Here is a 22,992-nt window from a genome sequence, read left to right on the forward strand (position 1 = left end):
TCGGAGCCCCACGTCAGGCTTCCCAACCTGGGGGTCTGGCAACGGGAGGAGAAATTCCTAGAGAATCAGACTTTGAAGGCTAGTGGGATTTGACTGCAGGACTTGGACAGGACTGGCGGAAACAGAGACTCCACTCTTGGAGGGCACACACAAAGTAGTGTGTGCATTGGGACCCAGGGGAATGATCAGTGACCCCAGGGGAGACAGAGCCAGGCCTACCTGCTAGTGTTGGAGGGTCTCCTGCAGAGGCGGGGTGTGCCTGTGGCTAACCTTGGGGACAAGGAGACTGTCAGCAGAGGTTCTGGGAAGTACTTCTTGGCATGAGCCCTCCCAGAGTCTGTCATTAGCCCCACCAAAGAGCCCAGGTAGGCTCCAGTGTTGGGTTGCCTCAGGCCAAACAACCAACTAGGAGGGAACCCAGCCCCACCCATCAACAGTTAAGCAGATTAAAGTTTTGCTGAGCTCTCCCCACCAGAGCAGCAGTCAGCTCTACCCACCACCAGTCCCTCCCATCAGGAAACTTACACAAGCCTCTTAGCCTCATCCACCAGAGGGCAGATAGCAGAAGCAAGAAGAAGTACAATCCTGCAGCCTGTGGAACAAAAACCACATTCATAGAAAAATAGACAAGATGAAAAGGCAGAGGGCTATGTACCAGATGAAGGAACAAGATCAAACCCCAGAAAAACAACTAAATGAAGTGGAGATAGGCAACCTTCCAGAAGAAGAATTCAGGATAATGATAGTGAAGATGATCCAGGACCTCGGAAAAAGAATGGAGGCAAAGATCGAGAAGATGCAAGAAATGTTTAACAAAAACCTAGAAGAATTAAAGAACAAACAAACAGATGAACAAAACAATAACTGAAATGAAAACTACACTACAAGGAATCAATAGCAGAATAACTGAGGCAGAAGAGCGGATAAGTGACCTGGAAGACAGAATGGTGGAATTCACTGCTGTGGAACAGAATGAAGAAAAAAGAATGAAAAGAAATAAAGACAGCCTAAGAGACCTCTGGAACAACATTAAACGCAACAGCATTCTCATTATAGGGGTCCCAGAAGGAAAAGAGAGAGAGAAAGGACCCGAGAAAATATTTGAAGCGATTAGAGTCAAAAACTTCCCTAACATGGGAAAGGAAATAGCCACCCAAGTCCAGGAAGCACAGAGAGTCCCATACAGGATAAACCCAAACAGAAACATAACGAGACACATAGTAATCAAATTAGCAAAAATTAAAGCAAAAGAAAAGTTATTGAAAGCAGCAAGGGAAAAATGACAAATAACATACAAGCGAACTCCCATAAGGTTAACAGCTGATTTCTCAGCAGAAACTCTACCAGCCAGAAGGGAGTGGCATGATATACTTAAAAGTGATGAAAGGGAAGAACCTACAACCAGATTACTCTACCCTGCAAGGATCTCATTCAGCTTTGATGGAGAAATCAAAAGCTTTACAGACAAGCAAAAGCTAAGAGAATTCAGCACCACCAAACCAGCTCTACAACAAATACTAAAGAAACTTCTCTAAGTGGGAAACACAAGAGAAGAAAAGGACCTACAAAAACAAAAACAAAACAATTAAGAAAATTGTCATAGGAACATACATATCGTTAATTACCTTAAACATGAATGGATTAAACGCTCCAACCAAAAGACACAGGCTTACTGAATGGATACAAAACAAGACCCATCTATATGCTGTCTACAAGAGACCCACTTCAGACCTAGGGACACATACAGGTGAAAGTGAAGGGATGGAAAAAGATATTCTATGCAAAAGGAAATCAAAAGAAGTGGGGAGTAGCCTTACTCTTAACAGATAAAATAGACTTTGAAATGAAGACTGTTACAAGACATAAGGAAGGACACTACATAATGATCAAGGGATCAATCAAAGAAGAAGATATAACAATTATAAATATATATGCACCCAACATAGGCAATATGCTAACAGCTGTAAAACAGGAAATTGACAGTAACACAATAATAGTGGGGGGCTTTAACACCTCACACCAATGGACAGATTATGCAGACAGAAAGTAATAAGGAAACACAATTTTTAAATGACACAATTGACCACATAGATTTAATTGATATTTATAGGACATTCCATCCAAAAACAGCAGATTATACTTTCTTCTCAAGTGCACATGGAACATTCTCCAGGATAGATCACATCTTGGGTCACAGATCAAGCCTCAGTAAATTTAATAAAATTGAAATCATACCAAGCACCTTTTCTGACCACAACACTATGAGATTAGAAATGAATTACAGGGAAAAAAATGTAAAAAACACAAACACATGGAGGCTAAACAACACGTTACTAAATAACCAAGAGTTCACTGAAGAAATCAAAGAGAAAATCATAAAATACCTAGAGACAAATGACAATGAAAACACGACTATCCAAAACCTATGGGATGCAGCAAAAGCAGTTTTAAGAGGGATGTTTATAGCTGTACAAGCCTACCTCAAGAAACAAGAAAAATCTCAAATAAACAATCTAACCTTGCACCTAAAGGAACTAGAGAAAGAAGAACAAACAAAACCCAAAGTTAGCAGAAGGAAAGAAATCATAAAGATCAGAGCAGAAATAAATGAAATAGAAACAAGGTAAACAGTGCCAAAGATCAATAAAACTAAAAGCTGGTTCTTCGAGAAGATAAACAAACTTGATAAACCATTAGCAGACTCATCAAGAAAAAGAGGGAGATGACTCAAATCAATAAAATTAGAAATGAAAAAGGAGAAGTTACAACAGACACCCCAGAAATACAACGCACCCTAAGAGACTACTACAAGCAACTCTGTGCCAATAAAATGGACAACCTAGAAGAAATGGACAAATTCTTAGAAAGGTATAATCTTCTAAGACTGAACCAGGAAGAAATAGGAAATATGAACAGACCAATCACAAGTATTGAAATTGAAACTGTGATTGAAATCTTCCAACAAACAAAAGTCCAGGACCAGATGGCTTCACAGGTGAATTCTATCAAACATTTAGAGAAGAGTTAACACCCATCCTTCTCAAAGTCTTCCAAAAAATTGCAGAGGAAGGAACACTCCCAAACTCATTCTTTGAGGCCACCATCACCCTGATACCAAAATCAGACAAAGATACTACAAAGAAAAGAAAGTTAGAGACCAATATCACTGATGAATATAGGTGCAAAAGTTCTCAGCAAAATACTAGCAAACAGAATCCAACAGCACATTAAAAGGATCATACACTCAAGTGAGACTTATCCCAGGGATGCAAGGATTCTTCAATATATGCAAATCAATCAATGTGATACACCATATTAACAAATTGAAGTATTAAAACCATATGATCATCTCAATAGATGCAGAGAAAGCTTTTGACAGAATTCAACACCGATTTATCATAAAAACTCTTCAGAAAGTGGGCATAAAGGGACCCTACCTCAACATAATAAAGGCCATATGTGACAAACCCACAGCAAACATCATTCCCAATGGTGAAAAACTGAAACCATTTCCTCTAAGATCAGGAACAAGACAAGGATGTCCACTCTCACCACTATTATTCAACATAGTTTTGGAAGTCCTAGCCACAGCAACCAGGGAAGAAAAAGAAATAAAAGGAATCCAAATTGGAAAAGAAGAAGTAAAACTGTCACTGTTTGCAGATGACATGATACTATACATAGAGAATCCTAAAGATGCCACCAGAAAACTCCTAGAGCTAATCAATGAATTTGGTAAAGTTGCAGGATACAAAATTAATGCACAGAAATCCCTTGCATTCCTATACACTAATGATGAAATATCTGAATGAGGAATTAAGGAAACACTCCCATTTACCATTGCAACAAAAAGAACAAAATACCTAGGAATAAACCTACCTAAGGAGGCCAAAGACCTGTATGCAGAAAACTATAAGACACTGATGAAAGAAATTAAAGATGATACCAACAGATGGAGAGATATACTGTGTTCTTGGATTGGAAGAATCAATATTGTGAAAATGACTATGCTACCCAAAGCAGTCTACAGATTCAATGCAATCCCTATCAAATTACCAGTGGCATTTTTTACGGAACTAGAACAAAAAGTCTTAAAATTTGTATGGAGACACAAAAGACCCTGAATAGCCAAATCAGTCTTGAGGGAAAAAAACAGAGCTGGCGAAATCAGACTCCCTGACCTCAGACTATACTACAAAGCTACAGTAATGAAGACAATATGGTACTGGCACAAAAACAGAAACATAGATCAATGGAACAAGATAGAAAGCCCAGAGATAAACCCACACACCTATGGTCAACTAATCTATGAGAAAGGAGGCAAGGGTATACAATGGAGAAAAGACAGTCTCTTCAATAAGAGGTGCTGGGAAAACTGGACAATGACATGTAAAAGAATGAAATTAGAACACTCCCTAACACCATACACAAAAGTAAACTCAAAATGGATTCAAGACCTAAATGTAAGCCTGGACACTATAAAACTCTTACATGAAAACATAGGAAGAACACTCTTTGACATAAATCACAAAAAGATCTTTTTTGATCCACCTCCTAGAGTAATGGAAATAAAAACAAAAATAAACAAATGAGACCTAATGAAACTTCAAAGCTTTTGCACAGCAAAGGAAACCAATAAACAAGATGAAAAGACAACCCATAGAATGGGAGAAAATATTTGCCAACGAATCAATGGACAAAGGATTAATCTCCAAAATATATAAACAGCTCATGCAGCTCAATATTACAAAAACAAACAGCCCAATCCAAAAATGGGCAGAAGACCTAAATAGGCATTTCTGTAAAGAAGACATACAGAGATCCAAGAAGTACATGAAAAGCTGCTCAACATCCCTAATTATTAGAGAAATGCAAATCAAAACTACAACAAGGTATCACCTCACACCAGTTAGAATGGGCATCATCAGAAAATCTACAAACAACGAATGCTGGAGAGGGTGTGGAGAAAAGGGAACCCTCTTGCACTGTTGGTGGGAATGTAAATTGATACAGCCACTATGGAGAACAGCATGGAGGTTCCTTAAAAAACTAAAAATAGAGTTACCATATGATCCAGCAATCCCACTACTGGGCATATACCCAGAGAAAGCCATAATTCAAATAGACATATGCACCCCAGCGTTCAGTGCAGCACTATTTACAAAGCCAGGTCATGGAAGCAACCTAAATGCCCATTGACAGACGAATGGATAAAGAAGAGGTGGTACATGTATACAATGGAATATTACTCAGCCATTAAAAGGAACGAAATTGAGTCATTTGTTGAGACATGGATGGATCTAGCAACTGTCTCACAGAGTGAAGTAAGTCAGAAAGAGAAAAGCCAATATCGTATATTAACACATGTATGTGGAACCTAGGAAAATGGTACAGATGAACCAGTTTACAGGGCAGAAATTGAGACACAGATGTAGAGAACAAACGTATGGACAGCAAGGGTTGAAAGCCATGGGGGCGGGGGTGGGGGTGGTGTGATGACTTGGGCGATTGGGATTGACATGTATACATTGATGTGTGTAAAATTGATGACTAATAAGAACCTGCTGCATAAAAAAATAAAATTAAATTTAAAAATTTTTAAAAAAAGGATTAAACAGCACTTTTATTTTCTCCGTACGAGTTGAATAAATCAAATTCTCTTCCCAGTTGCTGTGATTCAGAGTTAGTATCTTTAGTTTGTAGGTTAAATGTATGGAGTCAATGAAATGTCACTAGAAATTTTAAGACTCATAATACATAAAAAAGACATTTTTAGAAAGATAATTTTTAGAATAATACTGTTATCTTTTTATTAAATGTATTCTTCAATTTTTATAGAAAGAACAGTCAAAATTTTAAACTCAAGTTTGGTTTTTTAAAAAAATGCCATAGGGCTTATTTGTATTTTTCTCAATAATACAGTTTATAGTGTTTATTTATAATATATACCACATTATAAAATATTCCATATAACTTTTACAAGGATCATGTTTACAGTGAAATGTCTGTAATGTATTAAATGTGCTTTTCAAATAATTTTGACTATAATAAAACGTTTGAGCAAAACCTCCTAAGCATATCTTACCAGAATCCACTTTCTATGTCTCACCTTAAATTACTTTGAAATAAAGAGTAATAGCATGCTATATGATACATAGCCACAGTTCTAATGTATAAAAGATACATTTAAAAGGAAAAATATATGCACCCTTTTTGTCTCATGGAATCATTGCCTTTAATATAGATCACAATAAATAAAATGGTCTTAGCTTTTTTTTTTTTTCCTTTGGAACCTGTAGTGTTAACTGAACTTTCATATATGAAAGCCTGGAAATAATCTTTTTCTAAATTTGTCAGACCTCTACAAGCATAGTGCTTAGCTAGATTCCTGTGCTTTAAGAAAGATGAAGATATTTGGAGAATTCTCAGAAAAACAGTTAAAATAGGACTTATAAAATGAGCTGGTTATGTTATTTATGAGATGGCTGGATGGTGCCTCACTAGATGGCCAGCTCTTACAGGGCCATATTAGATAGCTTCCATTACATTAACTTCTATATTGGTTCTATAGAGATTCCTATTTTTAACCTCTAAAAAGTTTCATTTCTCCACAAATTGTTTCATATTTCAACTAGATATATGTTGAAAAAGATGAGTTTTCATACTTTTTAACTATGAACTTCTTTAATACACTTTGAAAAGGCTTATTATACAAATAAGCAAGACCATATCTGTTTCATATATGGAAATACAAGAGAAACCACAGTGTACACAGCACAAATTTGGAGAGATTGGTCAGACAGGCAAAAAGACTCGTATTTAGTTTGATTGATTAACCAGTAATGTACTTTAATATTCAGTCTTTTTCCAAGGGATTTCATAGCCAAATATAGGAAATAAATGTGAAAATAACTAATTATAAGTCAATGAAATAAGTATACATATTACTATATTAGCACAGAGGAAGAAGTGGGGTGAGGTTATTTTGATTTTTTAACTTTGTTTTTGGTGGCAAAGGAAAGGAACGGCATGTCTGGAAAGGTTTCATAAGAGACAGAATACTTATTGACGAACTTGAAATTTGAGTAGGAATTTGCTTGGTGAAAGGGAGAAAGACATTCTGAAGACAGAGGACAAGGAAAAGAACTGAGGTAAAAAAAAGTGCAAAATGGATCGATAAAACAGCCAGTAGTCAAATCTGGTCCATGGAGCCAGAGAAAGAGGGATGGAGAGCTAAAGAATGAGCTGAAACAGTACAGTGATTATTGGTTGCCAAAATTTATGGAAGAGCAATGATTTATCCTTCAAAATGTGTATTTTAGGCTTGGAATTAGAAATACTCAGTTTTCATTTTCTTGGTTTCCCTCTTTGATTGTCCTCCCGTCCCCCTGTGTTTTATGGTGTTTTAAGCTTTAAACTTCAAAATAACATTGATTTTGATTAGCATAAATATCACGTACACACTTTGTTTCCCATAGTTTTGGAAAACTCCTATGTCATATGAAACCAATCAATTCAACAGCTAATTGTAATACTGCATATTCATTTAGTCGTTTAATTGTCTCTACTGAGATGAAAAGTTTCTATATTCAATAGCAACATTAAATCTTCTTTGAAAACATGTGTTTTTATATGTTTTTATTTTTTACAAATTTATTTATTAGTTTTTGGGTGTGTTGGTCTTTGTTGCTGCCCGCAGGCTTTCTCTAGTTGAGGCAAGCAGGGGCTACTCTTCGATGCGGTGTGCGGGCTTCTCATTGCGGTGGCTTCTCTTGTTGCAGAGCACGGGCTCTAGGTGCTTGGGCTTCAGTAGTTGTGGCATGCGGGCTCAGTAGTTGTGGCTCACGGGCTCTAGAGTGCAGGCTCACTAGTTGTGGTACATGGGATTAGTTGCTCCGCGGCATGTGGGATCTTCCTGGACCAGGGCTCGAACCCATGTCCCCTGCATTGGCAGGTGGATTCTTAACCACTGCACCACCAGGGAAGTCCCAAAATGTGTTTTTATAATTATACTCTAATAGAACTTTAAACTTCTTTATTTTAAAGTTTTTCATAAAATAGAGTATTTATATGCTTATAAGACTCAATGCTTTGCCTCTTACAGAGAGAGAAAAATTATCTATTTAGTCAAGATGTCCTGTTCTGTTTTGTTTTTTAATCATGGTTCTATTATCTTATTACCTGCAGACATTTTTAAGAAGATAATAAATTTAATTACTTCTGCTGAAATGAATATTCATAATCATTTTTGGCACTATCAAATTGTCCCCGGCAAATTTACCATCGAGTTGATAAAGTACCAACACATAGGAACTTTAAAAAATAATATACTGATTAAACAATTCAGGGTTGTCCCCCTAAGATTATCTATGATTATTAAAATTACTCTTAGATTCAGAACCTTAGAGTGCCAGTTGGATTGAAGAAAATGGAGGGATTTGAAAGGGATAGATTGATTAGAGTTTCAGTGATATTGGAAAACAGGGTTATAACTTGCAAGACAGACACACTTTAAGGTATTGAAGAGAAAAAAAGGCAGGTTCAGGCCGGTGAGGAGAGGCAGCCACTTAGTTATTAAGGATGGAAACTAATCCTTCATGGAAAATCCAACTATACCTTAATGTCATCTTGCACTTAAGAAAGAAACAACCCAGAAAACTGGCCTATAAAACATTTAAACTGTTGTTTGAAGTCACTGTACTATGTGTGTGTTCACCAAAACGGCCACTGGAATTTCACCGCAACATTCAGCATATTGTTACACTGTTTATAAAACCAAGGCATAGTTACACTTGAACCATTAGAAGATGTGGAAGTCAGAAAGGGAAAGATAGAGGAACGTACCATATAAACTTGGGAAATAAAATTGGGAAAATTTCTCCAATTTTTTGTTTACTTGTATATGTTTATAAATCCTTTGAAGGCAAGGGAACTATCTTCTTCACTGTAATGTCCCTAGCATTTAATGTAGTGCCACACATAGCTAGGATGAATATATAACTAACTAGTGATATTTTTGAGGGTTGAAGGGGCACTAAATGCACCAGACACTGAGTCTACCGTTGGCAACTGGGACTCTTCCAGGTAAACTAGGATGTATGGTCCCACTACACATAGACATTCAATAAGACTTTTAGGGGGAGAAAGGAAGACAGGCATCAAAGTCTGAAGTCCAGTTGTCAAATGGGAATATAATGTAAATCTCCTTTCTCATCCAACAGTAGCAAAGAGAGAAGGAGAGTATGCAACTTCACTCTAAGCGTTATATATTTGGAAAAACAGTACATTGCATATTTCCAGTTTAATGCACATCTTTGTCATGGATGACTTTAATGATAGGATATTGAAAGGTAGTAGGAAATACATTGAGCATTTTCAAAAATGTCTTGCATCATGTGACTAAGGAGATATTTCCTGAGACAGAAAATGTTCTACCATTACTAGAAATATTCCAAGATCTATTAAGTAAGCTGCTTGTAGATTTTTTTTACTAGAGCAGGGTATGTGAGCAAAACATAAAATGAGTCACAAATATAGCCCTAAAAATTAGCTTTCTCTTTCCTTTCTCTTCTTTTGAAACCCCCTCTTCCCATTTAGACATAAAGGTTGGTGCTTATTCTTGTGGCTTTAGACAGTAAGCAAAACTTTATAGCTGGCAAACTTCATAATGGAAAGTAATCTAATTTGGGTTCATTTGCAGTAAAATAACTTTGACTTCTTTTGAGTTCCGTGAGTCTAATGTCACCAAATGATTTAGTTTGGGCACATTTTAGTTGACAAGAGATTTATGACTCTCTGCATATTTATCTATAGTTCCATCTTCAGAATAATCTAGCAGCCTGATGGAAAATTACAAATAGTTACGGAATTGAGAATGCCATTTTTGGTTTGTGAGCAGAGGACACCTTTTGCTTTAAATCTGTTGCCCATTATCCTTCATCTTCTCCTTACCCCTGCTAAGAGAATGGAAGCAGAAAGACTGGTCAAAAAGGAAAAAATAAGGATATCCATGTGTGGGACTTAATAAAATGTCATCTCTGTATCTCTTTTATGAAAAATTTTTTGAAAATGAATAGATATCTTATTTATAAACAGCTGCACAGAAATATGATAGTGTCGTATAAAATCCTTACGCTGAATTCTTTGAGAATTGTCATTTAAAAGTATATGATAAATTAAAAAAAAAACTATCCTATAGGAGCAGAATAAGAATTTTTAATATGGTGGGATTAGAAGAGAAAAAGACTATTTTCATTTTATATCTCATTGCAAAAAATTAAAAAGTATAAAGTTTCAGTAAAACAGAAATTTATATAAGACATGATTGTGTGCAAAAGTACAACATTAAACCTCACTTGAAGTTTAAGAGGAAATTTCATAAATACCTTGGTTTTTTTTTAAGAATAACATTTACCCTTACATAGGTCACCTATCAGTTAGAAAATACTGTTTTGGGGGTTATTATAGCTCTAGATGCAAATCTTCATTATTATAAATCACAATTAGAGTATTTTATGAATATTTGAAAAGAGTCAGCAGTAATATCCATGGGATCTTTTGTTTTATTTTGACTACCAGTCTGTTTTTCTGTAGCTCCTCTTAAATCCTCTCAGGTTGGTTTATAAATCAAAGGACATATGCATTTCAGTTTCTTTTTATTTGCTCTAAGGAACTTTTAAATTCATTTTTGAAATAACTTGAAATTTGACATAGTGCTGATATCATCAGTTCTGTCATATCTCTCCCTTAAAGAAATTTTTCTGAATGTAACAAACCATACTGTATCTCATTCCAGAGCTTATCCTGAGCAATCAAAACTTTTGCCAGCCTTATAATTTGTATTTACATATATGGTATACAATAATATACAAAATAAGTATATACACATATTTATGTGTGTATTTTATATATATATACACATATATATTTGTGTGTATTTATATGTGTATGTGTGTGTGTACATATATATGTATGCAGTTATAACACATATATAAATCCCACCATAAGTGTTTGGCAGAATACAAGGAAAATGTTTTCATGATGGATTAGGTTTCTTCAGTAGATCCTTAATTAGCCATGTAATCCTACATAGTAATTATCTTTTATCAGGCTCAGATAAGAAAGATATTTAATAAACTGGAGCATAGCTGTGGACAATTGCCTGAGGCATGATTTTCTAGTTTAAAATGAAGTGTGCTTTTTAAAGTTAATAACTATATGCTTTCATCAACATAAAGTTGAATGCTTATGATTGTTGATGTTGCATACCTCTGGCTTCTAGGTAAATTAGGACTATAAATATACCATTGCTAATTGGAAGGAGAAAAAAAGAAATTAAAGTTAATCAAACCCAGAAGTTCCCTGGGCCTTAGGATCTATCCTGGGTCTTCACTTTACTGGAACAAATGCATATATCTGTATATGTAAACAAATTTGAGGTGTAATTATTCTATTTGTGACTGTGTTCCTTATTTAAGTTTCTGTTACACTTTCTGAACAATTAATAAATGCAAGACAGATTTAATATCACTAGACAAAATGGTTTTGTTGAATTTAATAGGAAAAAATCATTCATCATGTGAATAATTTGTGATTCAGGAAATGAAGTGACAGCTCTGAAGGTAGAAAATAAGTTGTGGCATAGCTTTTAATGAAAAGCTTTGTTTAATAATTAGCCATGTTTGAAGTAGTAACAAAACAGAAAATTAATAAAGTATGTTCTCTTCATGGAGAAACCAAATCTCATTCAAAATGTAAATAAAACTAATGTGGATTTAATGTCTTTATTTGAAGTACTATGTAAAAAAAAAATGATTGTCTTAAACTTTATTGTCATTTCAGAGTATCTGACTGTATTCTCTCAGATGATTGCATTCCATGATCCAGAGCTAAGCAATCATCTCAATGAAATTGGATTTATTCCAGATGTAAGTACTTGTTGCATTAATAGAAATGAGGTAAAAAAAAATAAAGCAGAAATCGGCAGCACAACAAAGTACTGTTTTTAAAGTTTTTTTGTCCTAAGAAGTGCATGTATCTAAACAAGTTCCTGCTACTAATTATAGTCTTTTGTTATAAAGTTTGTGTGGTTACCTTCCATATTCTCACTTTAAGTAAAGGGGAAGTATCTTATTTTTCTTGATACTATCAAATTATTTTTAAAAACCCAGTAGTGTGAGTGTTGTATTAAACTGTGATGTTAGCAGTTTTCACTTGGATTTTTTGATATTCAGGCCTGTTTTTGAAGAAGTAGAAAATTTGAACTTAGTAAATTCTTAAGTAGCTGCTTCTGTGTTTTGCTTGATACATTACCTTGGAAACTTTGCCAGATTTTGGCTTACTTCATTAGCTTCTTGGGCTCCTTATCAAACCAAAAGTCAGAGTTGACTGTCAAAGGTTAGCCAAGGTATAGCTTAGCCTATTACTCACATGTAGTATGTGACATGGACTCAAACCTCTTTTAAAAAGACAGTTGGAGTACAGTATCACGGGACTTTGTAAAACAAAATAAAACAAAAAAGAACCTTTTTGAGATAGCAATCTCCTTATTCTATCTTAACCTTCTTTGTTTCCTGATCATACCTTTCCTCTTAAGGCTTATATCCAGAAACCCATATGTTGATGGTAAGACTAGGGCTGAAAAATGTTTATATTAACACTATACTAATGCATTTAAAGTGTTAACAGTAACACTTACAGTATAAATACTTGCAGGGTGCTTTGAAGTTTAAAAATACTTTCACAAACATTTCATTTGATTCTCAAGACAAATCTGTAAGGTGTATGAAGCAAGTAATTTCAGCATTAGTAGATAAAAAATTTATTGTTTGAGAAGGTAACAAAACTAAATAGTCTCAGAACATAAAACTTTAACTTATGTCATTTGACAGCCCTCTGCCCCTAGTCTGGTTCATCTTCCAGTGGGAGAACAGAGACTAAAACATAGGTGTACTAATTCTAGTTCATTGCTCTGTGTGTTGCACTGTAATTCTGTGATGTCATCATCAGGCCTAAAGTAGCCATCCTTCATATATACAGTGGTATTTGCTTCTAGGCTTATGGAGAAATACCTTTCATTTGAGTACATGGCTTGCTCAATGAGGGCTCCAAAAAATATATATACATATTATAAAACAAATAAAATAAGATCAAACCCTATAATTATGTATAGAGATAGAAAACTTTGTAAAAATTTAACCAGTATATATATTATCATATTAAGTATTCATTTTTACATAACCCTACCTATAATGCTTCACATTATAAATGTGAGGTATGGCATAAGACAATACTAGATTAAATCTTATGGCTAGAGTTGAAGAAATTATAAAGGAACTGATTGCCGAGTTGGTAATTGTTTTAGGTTTCTGAGGGAAAAAATACTGTGATATAGACTTAAAAAAAAGGATAATTCTTTTTAAAACATTCCCTTGAAAGCACCTAATTGTGCTCAGTGACTAAACAGAAAACTACACTGCTTTAGTCAGAGTTTTAGATTGAGAAGAATCATTTATGTAGAAAAATATGTATCGAATTATAAAGATAGTCTGATAAAATCCTTAGACATATTCATGAACATAGTATTAAAAAATCACATATGGAAAAAATAACTTATCTTTGCTTAATCAGAAAAATTAAACTCTGAAAGTATATGGTATATGAGAAGAGGCAAGCAAAAAACATTGTTAAAAAATAATGTGGACATATATTAAGCGCTTACTGTGCACTAAGCACTGCTCTAACCCTCTTTAAGCACTCCTCTAATCCTCACAAGTTTGCAGTCTAATTAAACAATGACTATTAAATATACGTAAAATCAATTTGGGAAAGGCTAATAGCATGATGGAAGTAAAATTCTAGGTAACAATAACATGAAAGGTAAGAGTCAGTGGGATTTCAACTTAAAAGTGTTCTAATGATTTTGTATCATTTGAGGAGAAAGTAAATATGCTCTTTATATTTAGACATCAAGTCAGGCATCCTTTCAGATCTGGGATTTGATTTTACCCTACTCAAAAGCTAATAAATGAGCCTGTTACTGTTTCATGGATATTGGCAGAAAATCCAAGACTCCTGTGTCAGAGACAAAGGACTTCCTCACTCACAGCACAGCAAGCAGCATGATCATTAGTGTATTTGTCTTGATTTCCCTTGCTTCCAAATCCCATAGAGACAACACAGAGGGTCCAAATGATACCTGCATAATGCAGTGGATTGTTATAGGAGAGGAACTCCGAGTTTAGGGAACTTGATTTTTTTTTTTAATGGATATTAAACATATCTTCCCTTTACTCTGGAGAGAGAAAGAAAGAGAGAGAGAGAGAGAGAGGCTATCTTTTTCTTCTGAGGCTATAAGAAAACCTGTCTGTTGCTGCAAAAAGAGACTCTATCTCTGTTTACCAAGGCTATTTTTGTACAAACATCGTTGAGACTATACTGCAGAACAAAGGGCAGTTAGCATCTCTGCTCACAAGAAATGTAGAAGTACAGGAATGCATATTAAAATTTGAATGGTACTCACTAAAAGAATAGAAAGAAAATGTATAACTTTTAAATGGAATGGGGGAGTGTGGAACAAAGGAAAGTCATCCACCCCTTTAAAAACATAGAGAAAACACAGAAAGAGGGTAAGCTAAGTAGATTACCTAATAAAGGAAATTATTAGATATTTTTAAAAATCCATCTATATGGTGTTTATAAGAGACAAATGTAAAAATTTAAGGATATTGGTCAAAAAGGAGATTTAAAAAATATGAGGCAAATATTAACCAGAAGAAAACTAATGCAGTGATATTAATATAAACTAGTAAAACAGAAAGCACAAAATAAACCCATCCAGGTATGGAATTTGGTATATGACAGAAATGGCTCTATAAGTCAATTTGAAAAGATTATTCAATAAATGGCCCTGATGCAATTGCGTAACTATATGGAGGGAGGTGGGAATCAAAGCCAACCTCACACCATACATAAAAATAAGTTCTAGCTTGCCTAGAAGACATACATATGGAATGTCAGATTTATAATTTCTATCTAGGAAGATCTTACAGAAATTATAGAAAGTACAAAACATAATATTTAAAGAAGAGAGAATTAGAATTGAGGAATGGTAGAAAGGGGCTTTCCATTATATTGGAATCTATAATGTACTATTTTGCTTTAAAAGTTTTTCAAAGCATTTGTGACAAAATGTTAGTTAATGTTTGTTAAATCTGAGTGGAGGGTACTTTAGTGTTTGTTAAATGTGCTGCTATATAAGGTGAGTTAATTATTTAATAATTCAATAATTTTGATATAATATCTTTATTCTATTTAGCTTCCCTCTCCATTATGACCCTCTCCTATAATTACTGGGGTATTTTTATATAACTTCTTGTAAAAGCTTCAATACTAGTAATGCAAAAGTAATATTCATTCATATATATAGTGTGATTAGTTTTATGAGACATTCGTAAGTCGCATGGGGTGGGGGACAGTTCCTTGTGGGTTGAGAATGTCCAGTATGTGGCAAATACTGAGCATCCCTGGCCCCCAGCCACTGATTGTCTGTAATAATCCCCTAATCATTGTGGCAATAAAACGCCTACACGTTATTTCTGAAAAATGTCTCTACATGTATTTCCAAACATCCTCTAGGGAACACTTCTATCGCTATTGAGAGTCCTAGAGTTAACAAAAGAGCAGTTAGGGGAAAGAGAATATATCTTAACCTGGAGGAAATTCCCTTTTCTTTGACTATTCTTTTGTCACGGAGAAAGGGCAAAAGGAGAGATATTTAACACAGTTAAAGTGTTAATAGGAAGATTGTTTTTTGGGGGTTTTTTGTTGTTGTTGTTGTTTTTGCGGTACGCAGGCCTCTCACTGTTGTGGCCTCTCCCGCTGCGGAGCGCAGGCTCAGTGGCCATGGCTCACGGGCCCAGCCGCTCCGCGGCATGTGGGATCTTCCCGGACCAGGGCACGAACCCGTGCCCCCTGCATCGGCAGGCGGACTCCCAACCACTGCGCCACCAGGGAAGCCCTGTTTTTAGTTTTTTGAAATCTTGATTTTTTTGTGTGTGTTTTGTTGGCCTGTTTCTCAAGTTTGGAGATAACATGAAAATGTTGAGACTATTTTTAAATTTAATTTAGCAAAAAGATTTGATGTTTTTAACGTAGAGATTATTGACAATGAATAGTGGTGGGAGAGGTATGATGAAATGGAGAATTTTTCTAACATTTTTCTTATTCTATTAATAATCACTTATTTTTAGTTACATGTCATTAGTTTGTATGTGCAGTCTTGCTTTCTTTTTTTTTCCCCGAATTATTGTCTTCAGTGTTCTACCTTTAAGATGATTGCTTATGCTATACAGCAGAAACTAACACACCATTGTAAAGCAATTATACTCCAATAAAGATGTTAAAAAGAAAAAAAAAAAAAGATGATTTCTTAGGTGACTTTCTGCACCTCCAACAACAATACAGGCTAAGATTCATCAAGGGCAAATGTGGACACTTTGGTAATGAGATCCCAAACTGAGTTTCCTGCTCAATAACTAATCCTATCAAAGTAAGCCCTCATTAATCTTCCATCATTAAAATGCAGACTCCTATTGCAGGAAAGATTGTGATTTCTGGCTCCTTTCCATTTGCCGTGGGTCACAGAACTCTGAATACTGAGTACTGCTGAAGCTTGAATAGTTAGGAATATTGTGCACTGATGTGATGCTTAGATTATATATATCATGGTAGTTATGTGATTTACATATAAATAGGGTGAATAATGTGTATTTGGCAAAATTGGGGCCAGAGTGATTTTTATCATTTCTGTCTTGGTGTATGTTCTGCTTCTGAAAACATACCAGGCCTTTGAAATGAGAACAGGAAAGTATGTTTCTTCATTCTTAAGGAAACTATTTTTCTGAAATGCTATAAATAGCATTCAACCTGCAAATTATGAAAAGTTGTCCGGTGGCCAGTAAGAGAAATGATAAGGGCTATATCTCAGTACTATATGTGCCTCTTGAACCTAACTGTCTGCTAAAGATAAAGCTAACAAATTCAGTGGTAAGCAAGTATGCTGGCAAAACCGTTGTCATTTAACTACAGTCTTAATGGATGCTTATACTACTACTGATTTTCTCCCTCCCTAAAAGTTTATCACTGTCATTTTCAAATTTTATATTGAGCTGAGTTTGTACTAACCAAAAATGTGAAAGGATTTCTCAGAAATATTTATGTATTTATTTGTTTGTTTTGTTTGTTCATTTGTTCCTTCATTCATTCCTGGCCTTCATGTTGTTATTGTTACATAAAGAAATTTTAGGTTTTAATCTAAAGAGGAGATTAGTGACAATGAGCTTTTTAGATTTTTATCAAGTGTGGTTACAGGGTAAATTAGGAAGTTGCACCCTGTTTAGAGTCTCCCATAACAAGAGTCCCCACTAACCTGTTCTAATCCATCTGTGGAGTGCCAGGATATGTCCTTTGTCTAGCTATTGCTGTTTTCCCTGACTTTAGTCCTAACCCCATTCTACTGACCTTGGGTTCTTTAAAGCCCTTAAATACAAAAGGCTTACTGAGCTCTCTTTCTTACGATAGAGCTTAATTACCTTTCAGAAAGGACTCATATCTCAGAAGCCAAAGACTTATTAATTCCATAGGCCAGGTATCTTCTTGCTAAGAACACATACATACAAGTTAAGTATCCAGCAAGTTTCCCTCTTTAGTAAATCCTCACTCTGTTTTCAATCTAATGTATCCTTATACTGGTTGAGAGACAAGTAAAAGGAAGTATATGCTTAGTGAAATAAGTCAGACAAAGACAAATACTACATGATACAACTTATATGTGGAATCTAAAAAATAATATAAATGAATCTATATACAGAACAGAAATAGACTCGCAGACATAGAAAACAAATTTATGGTTACCAAAGGGGAGAGGGAGCAGGGGAGGGACAAATTAAGGGTATGGAATTAACAGAAACAAACTACTATACATAAAATAGGTAAGCAACAGAATTTACTGCATAGCACAGGGGATTACACCCAATATCTTATAATAACCTATAATGGAATGTACTCTACAGAAAACAAACCTGAATCACTGTCCTGTACATCTAAAACTAACACAATGCTGTAAATCATCTATACTTCAATTTTTTTTTTTTTTTTTTTTTGCGGTACGCGGGCCTCTCACTGTTGTGTACTCTCCCATTGCGGAGCACAGCCTCTGGACGCGCAGGCTCAGCGGCCATGGCTTACGGGCCCAGCCACTCCGCGGCATGTGGGATCTTCCCGGACCGGGGCACGAACCCATGTCCCCTGCATCGGCAGGCGGACTCTCAACCATAGCGCCACCAGGGAAGCCCTATACTTCAATTTTTTTTTAAAAAAAAGGAAGGATGTATGGTATGATGCAGCAGTTCTCAAACTTTTTGATCGTTCTTAGGACCCATTCACGTTTTTAAAAATTATCAGATATCCCAGAGTTTTTATGTGGGTTTATATCTCTTAGTATTTACTGAGACATTTAAAAAATTATGTATTTATTCATTTAAAAATGACAATAACGAAACCATTGCATGTTAACAAAATAACATTTTTCTGAAAAATAATTGTTTTCCAAAACAAACAAAAAATAATGGAGGAGTGGTATTGTTTTATATTTTTGCAATTTCTACTTAATAGAGGAAAGTTAGATTCTCATACCTGCTTCTAAATTCAGTCTGGTTGCAATACCTTGTTTTAGTTGAAGTACATGAAGAAAATCTGGTGGCCCTACATGGGCATGTAATGGCAAAGGACCTTTTCAGACAGTGGTAGTTTCTTAAAGCTTAATTGCAATGTACAATCTAAAACTATATCAATGAACTTTTCAGATTCTTTTACTTTCAATTCCATCAATCTATCTTGCACTGTGAATGGCTCTTTTACCCGTACATGATTTTGTAATGTTGTGCATTGGTCATTTAGAAAATACTGGTGCACTGAATTATGCAGATCTTTCAACTATGAGACATTTTATTATACAGTATCAAAAAAATCACATTCGTTAATATCACCACTGATCTCATCCAAAAGGTCATTAAGTATTGAGAAGCTGCCAAGCTAACAGTGGCAGATACAAGTTTTCCAAAATTCTAATCTTCACCTGACAGCTATTGTTGTTTCTTGAAGTGAAAGGTTCACTTCATTTTTGAGAAATATCTGCCAAATATCCAAGCCTGAAAAAAATTATTGTTTTTATGTCATTCTTACAAGTAAAAAATGGCATTTCTTGAAAAAAACACCTACATTCACTCATAGCTGAAATGATTGCCCAAGTGCTTTTTTCTCAAGACAATCTTTTTTTTTTTTTACACTAAGCAACAGATTTTTTTTTCAACATCTTTATTGGAGTATAATTGCTTTACAATGGTGTGTTAGTTTCTGCTGTACAACAAAGTGAATCAGCTATACATATACATATATCCCCTCCCTCTTGCGTCTCCCTCGCACCCTCCCTATCCCACCCCTCTAGGTGATCACAAAGCAGCGAGCTGATCTCCCCGTGCTATGCTCCTGCTTCCCACTAGCTATCTATTTTAAGTTTAGTAGTGTATATATGTCCCTGCCACTCTCTCACTTTGTCCCAGCTTACCCTTCCCCCTCCCCATATGCTGAAGTCCATTCTCTAGTAGGTCTGTGTCTTTATTCCCATCTTGCCCCTAGGTTCTTCATGACCATTTTTTTGTTTGTTTTTAAGATTCCATATATATGTGTTAGTATATGGTATTTGTTTTTCTCTTTCTGACTTACGTCACTCTGTATGACAAACTCTAGGTCCATCCACCTCACTACAGATAACTAAATTTCGTTTCTTTTTATGGCTGAGTAATATTCCATTGTATATATGTGCCACATCTTCTTTATCCATTCATCTGTTGATGGACATTTAGGCTGCTTCCATGTCCTGGTTATTGTAAATAGAGCTGCAATGAACATTGTGTTACATGACTCTTTTTGAATTATGGTTTTCTCAGGGTATATGCCCAGTACTGGGATTGGTGGGTCGTATGGTAGTTCTATTTGTAGTTTTTTAAGGAACCTCCATACTGTTCTCCATAGTGGCTGTATCAATTTACATTGCCACCAACAGTGTAAGAGTGTTCCCTTTTCTCCACACCCTCTCCAGCATTTATTGTTCCTAGATTTTTTGATGATGGCCATTCTCACTGGTGTGAGATGATATCGCATTGTAGTTATGATTTGCATTTCTCTAAAGATTAATGATGTTGAGCAGTCTTTCATGTGTTTGTTGGCAATCTGTATATCTTCTTTGGAGAAATGTCTATTTAGGTCTTCTGCCCATTTTTGGATTGGGTTGTTTGTTTTCTTGACATTGAGCTGCATGAGCTACTTGTAAATTTTGGAGATTAATCCTTTGTCAGTTGCTTCATTTTCAAATATTTTCTCCCATTCTGTGGGCTGTCTTTTGGTCTTGTTTATGGTTTCCTTTGCTGTGCAAAAACTTTTAAGTTTCATTAGGTCCCATTTGTTTATTTTTGTTTTTATTTCCATTTCTCTAGGAGGGGGGTCAAAAAGATCTTGCTGTGATTTATGTCATAGAGTGTTCTGCCTATGTTTTCCTCTAAGAGTCTTATAGTGTCTGGCCTTACATTTAGGTCTTTAACCCATTTTGAGTTTATTTTTGTGTATGGTGTTAGGGAGTGTCCTAATTTCATACTTTCACATGTACCTGTCCAGTTTTCCCAGCACCACTTATTGAAGAGGCTGTCTTTTCTCCACTGTATATTCTTTCCTCCTTTATCAAAGATAAGGTGGCCATATGTGCATGGGGTTATCTCTGGGCTTTCTATCCTGTTCCATTGATCTATATTTCTATTTTTGTGCCAGTACCATACTGTCTTGATTACTGTAGCTTTGTAGTATAGTCTGAAGTCGGGGAGCCTGATTCCTCTAGCTCCATTTTTCTTTCTCAAGATTGCTTTGGCTATTCGGGGTCTTTTGTGTTTCCATACAAATTGTGCAATTTTTTGTTCTAGTTCTGTGAAAAATGCCAGTGGTAGTTTGATAGGGATTGCATTGAATCTGTAGATTGCTTTGGGTAGTATAGTAATTTTCACAATGTTGATTCTTCCAATCCAAAAACATGGTATATCTCTCCATCTATTTGTATCACCTTTAATTTCTTTCATCAGTGTCTTATAATTATCTGCATACAGGTCTTTTGTCTGCTTAGGTAGGTTTATTCCTAGATATTGTAGTCTTTTTATTGCAGTGGTAAGTGGGAGTGTTTTCTTAATTTCACTTTCAGATTTTTCATCACTAGTGTATAAGAATGCCAGAGATTTCTGTGCATTAATTTTGTATCCTTCTACTTTACCAAATTCATTGATTAGCTCTAGTAGTTTTCTAGTAGCATGTTTACTATTCTCTGTGTGTAGTATCATGTCACCTGCAAACAGTGACAGCTTTACTTCTTCTTTTCCGATTTGGATTCCTTTTATTTCTTTTTCTTCTCTGATTGCTGTGCCTAAAACTTCCAAAACTATTTTGAATAAGAGTGGTGAGAGTGGGCAACCTTGTCTTGTTCCTGATCTTAGTAGGAGTGGTTTCAGTTTTTCACCATCGAGGATGATGTTGGCTGTGGGTTTGTCATATATGGCCTTTATTATGTTGAGGAAAGTTCCCTCTCTGCCTACTTTCTGCAGGGTTTTTATCATAAATGGGTATTGAATTTTGTCAAAAGCTTCTCTGCATCGATTGAGATGATCATATGGTTTTTCTCCTTCAAATTGTTCATACGGTGTATCACGTTGATTGATTTGCATGTATTGAAGAATCCTTGCATTCCTGGAATAAACCCCACTTAATCATTGTGTATGATCCTTTTAATGTGCTGTTGAATTCTGTTTGCTTGTATTTTGTTGAGGATTTTTGCATCTATGTTCATCAGTGATATTGGCCTGTAATTTTCTTTCTTTGTGACATCTTTGTCTGGTTTTGGTATCAGGGTGATGGTGGCCTCGTAGAATGAGTTTCAGAGTGTTCCTCCCTCTGCTATATTTTGGCAGAGTTTGAGAAGGACAGGTGTTAGCTCTTCTCTAAATGTTTGATAGAATTCGCCTGTGAAGCCATCTGGTCCTGGGCTTTTGTTTGTTGGAAAATTTTTTTTTTTTTTTTTTTTTTTTGTGGTACACGGGCCTCTCACTGTTGTGGCCTCTCCTGTTGCGGAGCACAGGCTCCAGACGCGCAGGCTCAGCAGCCATGGCTCACAGGCCCAGCCACTCCGCGGCATGTGGGATCTTCCCGGACTGGGGCACGAACCCGTGTCCCCTGCATCAGCAGGCAGACTCTCAACCACTGCGCCACCAGGGAAGCCCGGAAGATTTTTAATCACAGTTTCAATTCAGTGCTTGTGAATTGTCTGTTTATATTTTCTCTTTCTTCCTGGTTCAGTCTTGGAAGTTTGTGCTTTTCTAAGAATTTGTCCATTTCTTCCAGGTTGTTCATTTTATTGGCATATAGTTGCTTGTAGTAAACTCTTATGATCCTTTTGGTTTCTGCAGTGTCAGTTGTTCCTTCTTTTTCATTTCTATTTCTATTGATTTGAGTCTTCTCCCTTTTTTTCTTGATGAGTCTGGCTAATGGTTTATCACTTTTGCTTATCTTCTCAAGGAAGCAGCTTTTAGTTTTATTGATCTTTGCTATCATTTCCTTCATTTCTTTTTCATTTATTTCTGATCTGATCTTTATGATTTCTTTCCATCTGCTAACTTCGGGGGTTTTTTTGTTCTTTCTCTCATTGCTTTAGGTGTAAGGTTAGGTTGTTTATTTGAGATGTTTCTTGTTTCTTAAGGTAGGATTGTATTGTTATAAACTTCCCTCTTAGAACTGGTTTTGCTGCATCCGATAGGTTTTGGGTCATCATGTTTTCATTGTCATTTGTTTCTAGGTATTTTTTGATTCCCTCTTTGATTTCTTCAGTGATCTCTTAGTTATTAA

General features: G+C 35.5%; 1 protein-coding gene across 6 annotated transcripts in view; it reads left to right on the top strand.

The window, feature by feature from the left end:
* The window catches only part of TBCK (TBC1 domain containing kinase), a 234,913-nt gene that overhangs the window by 89,607 nt on the left and 122,314 nt on the right, over window positions 1-22,992 (top strand). For all 6 annotated transcript variants that reach the window (XR_002643661.2, XM_022567080.2, XM_022567079.3 and 3 more), the window contains one exon: window positions 11,842-11,927. Coding sequence is in view for 5 of the 6 variants with exons in the window: in XM_022567080.2 (XP_022422788.2) it covers window positions 11,842-11,927 (86 nt within the window). In the remaining variant the exon portion in view is untranslated. The remainder of the gene's footprint in view (window positions 1-11,841; window positions 11,928-22,992) is intronic.

The sequence above is a fragment of the Delphinapterus leucas genome, chromosome 5 (genome assembly GCF_059928025.1).
Source record: "Delphinapterus leucas isolate spDelLeu-1000000601 "Yukka" chromosome 5, BTC_Dleu_Yukka2, whole genome shotgun sequence".
NCBI lineage: Eukaryota > Metazoa > Chordata > Mammalia > Artiodactyla > Monodontidae > Delphinapterus > Delphinapterus leucas.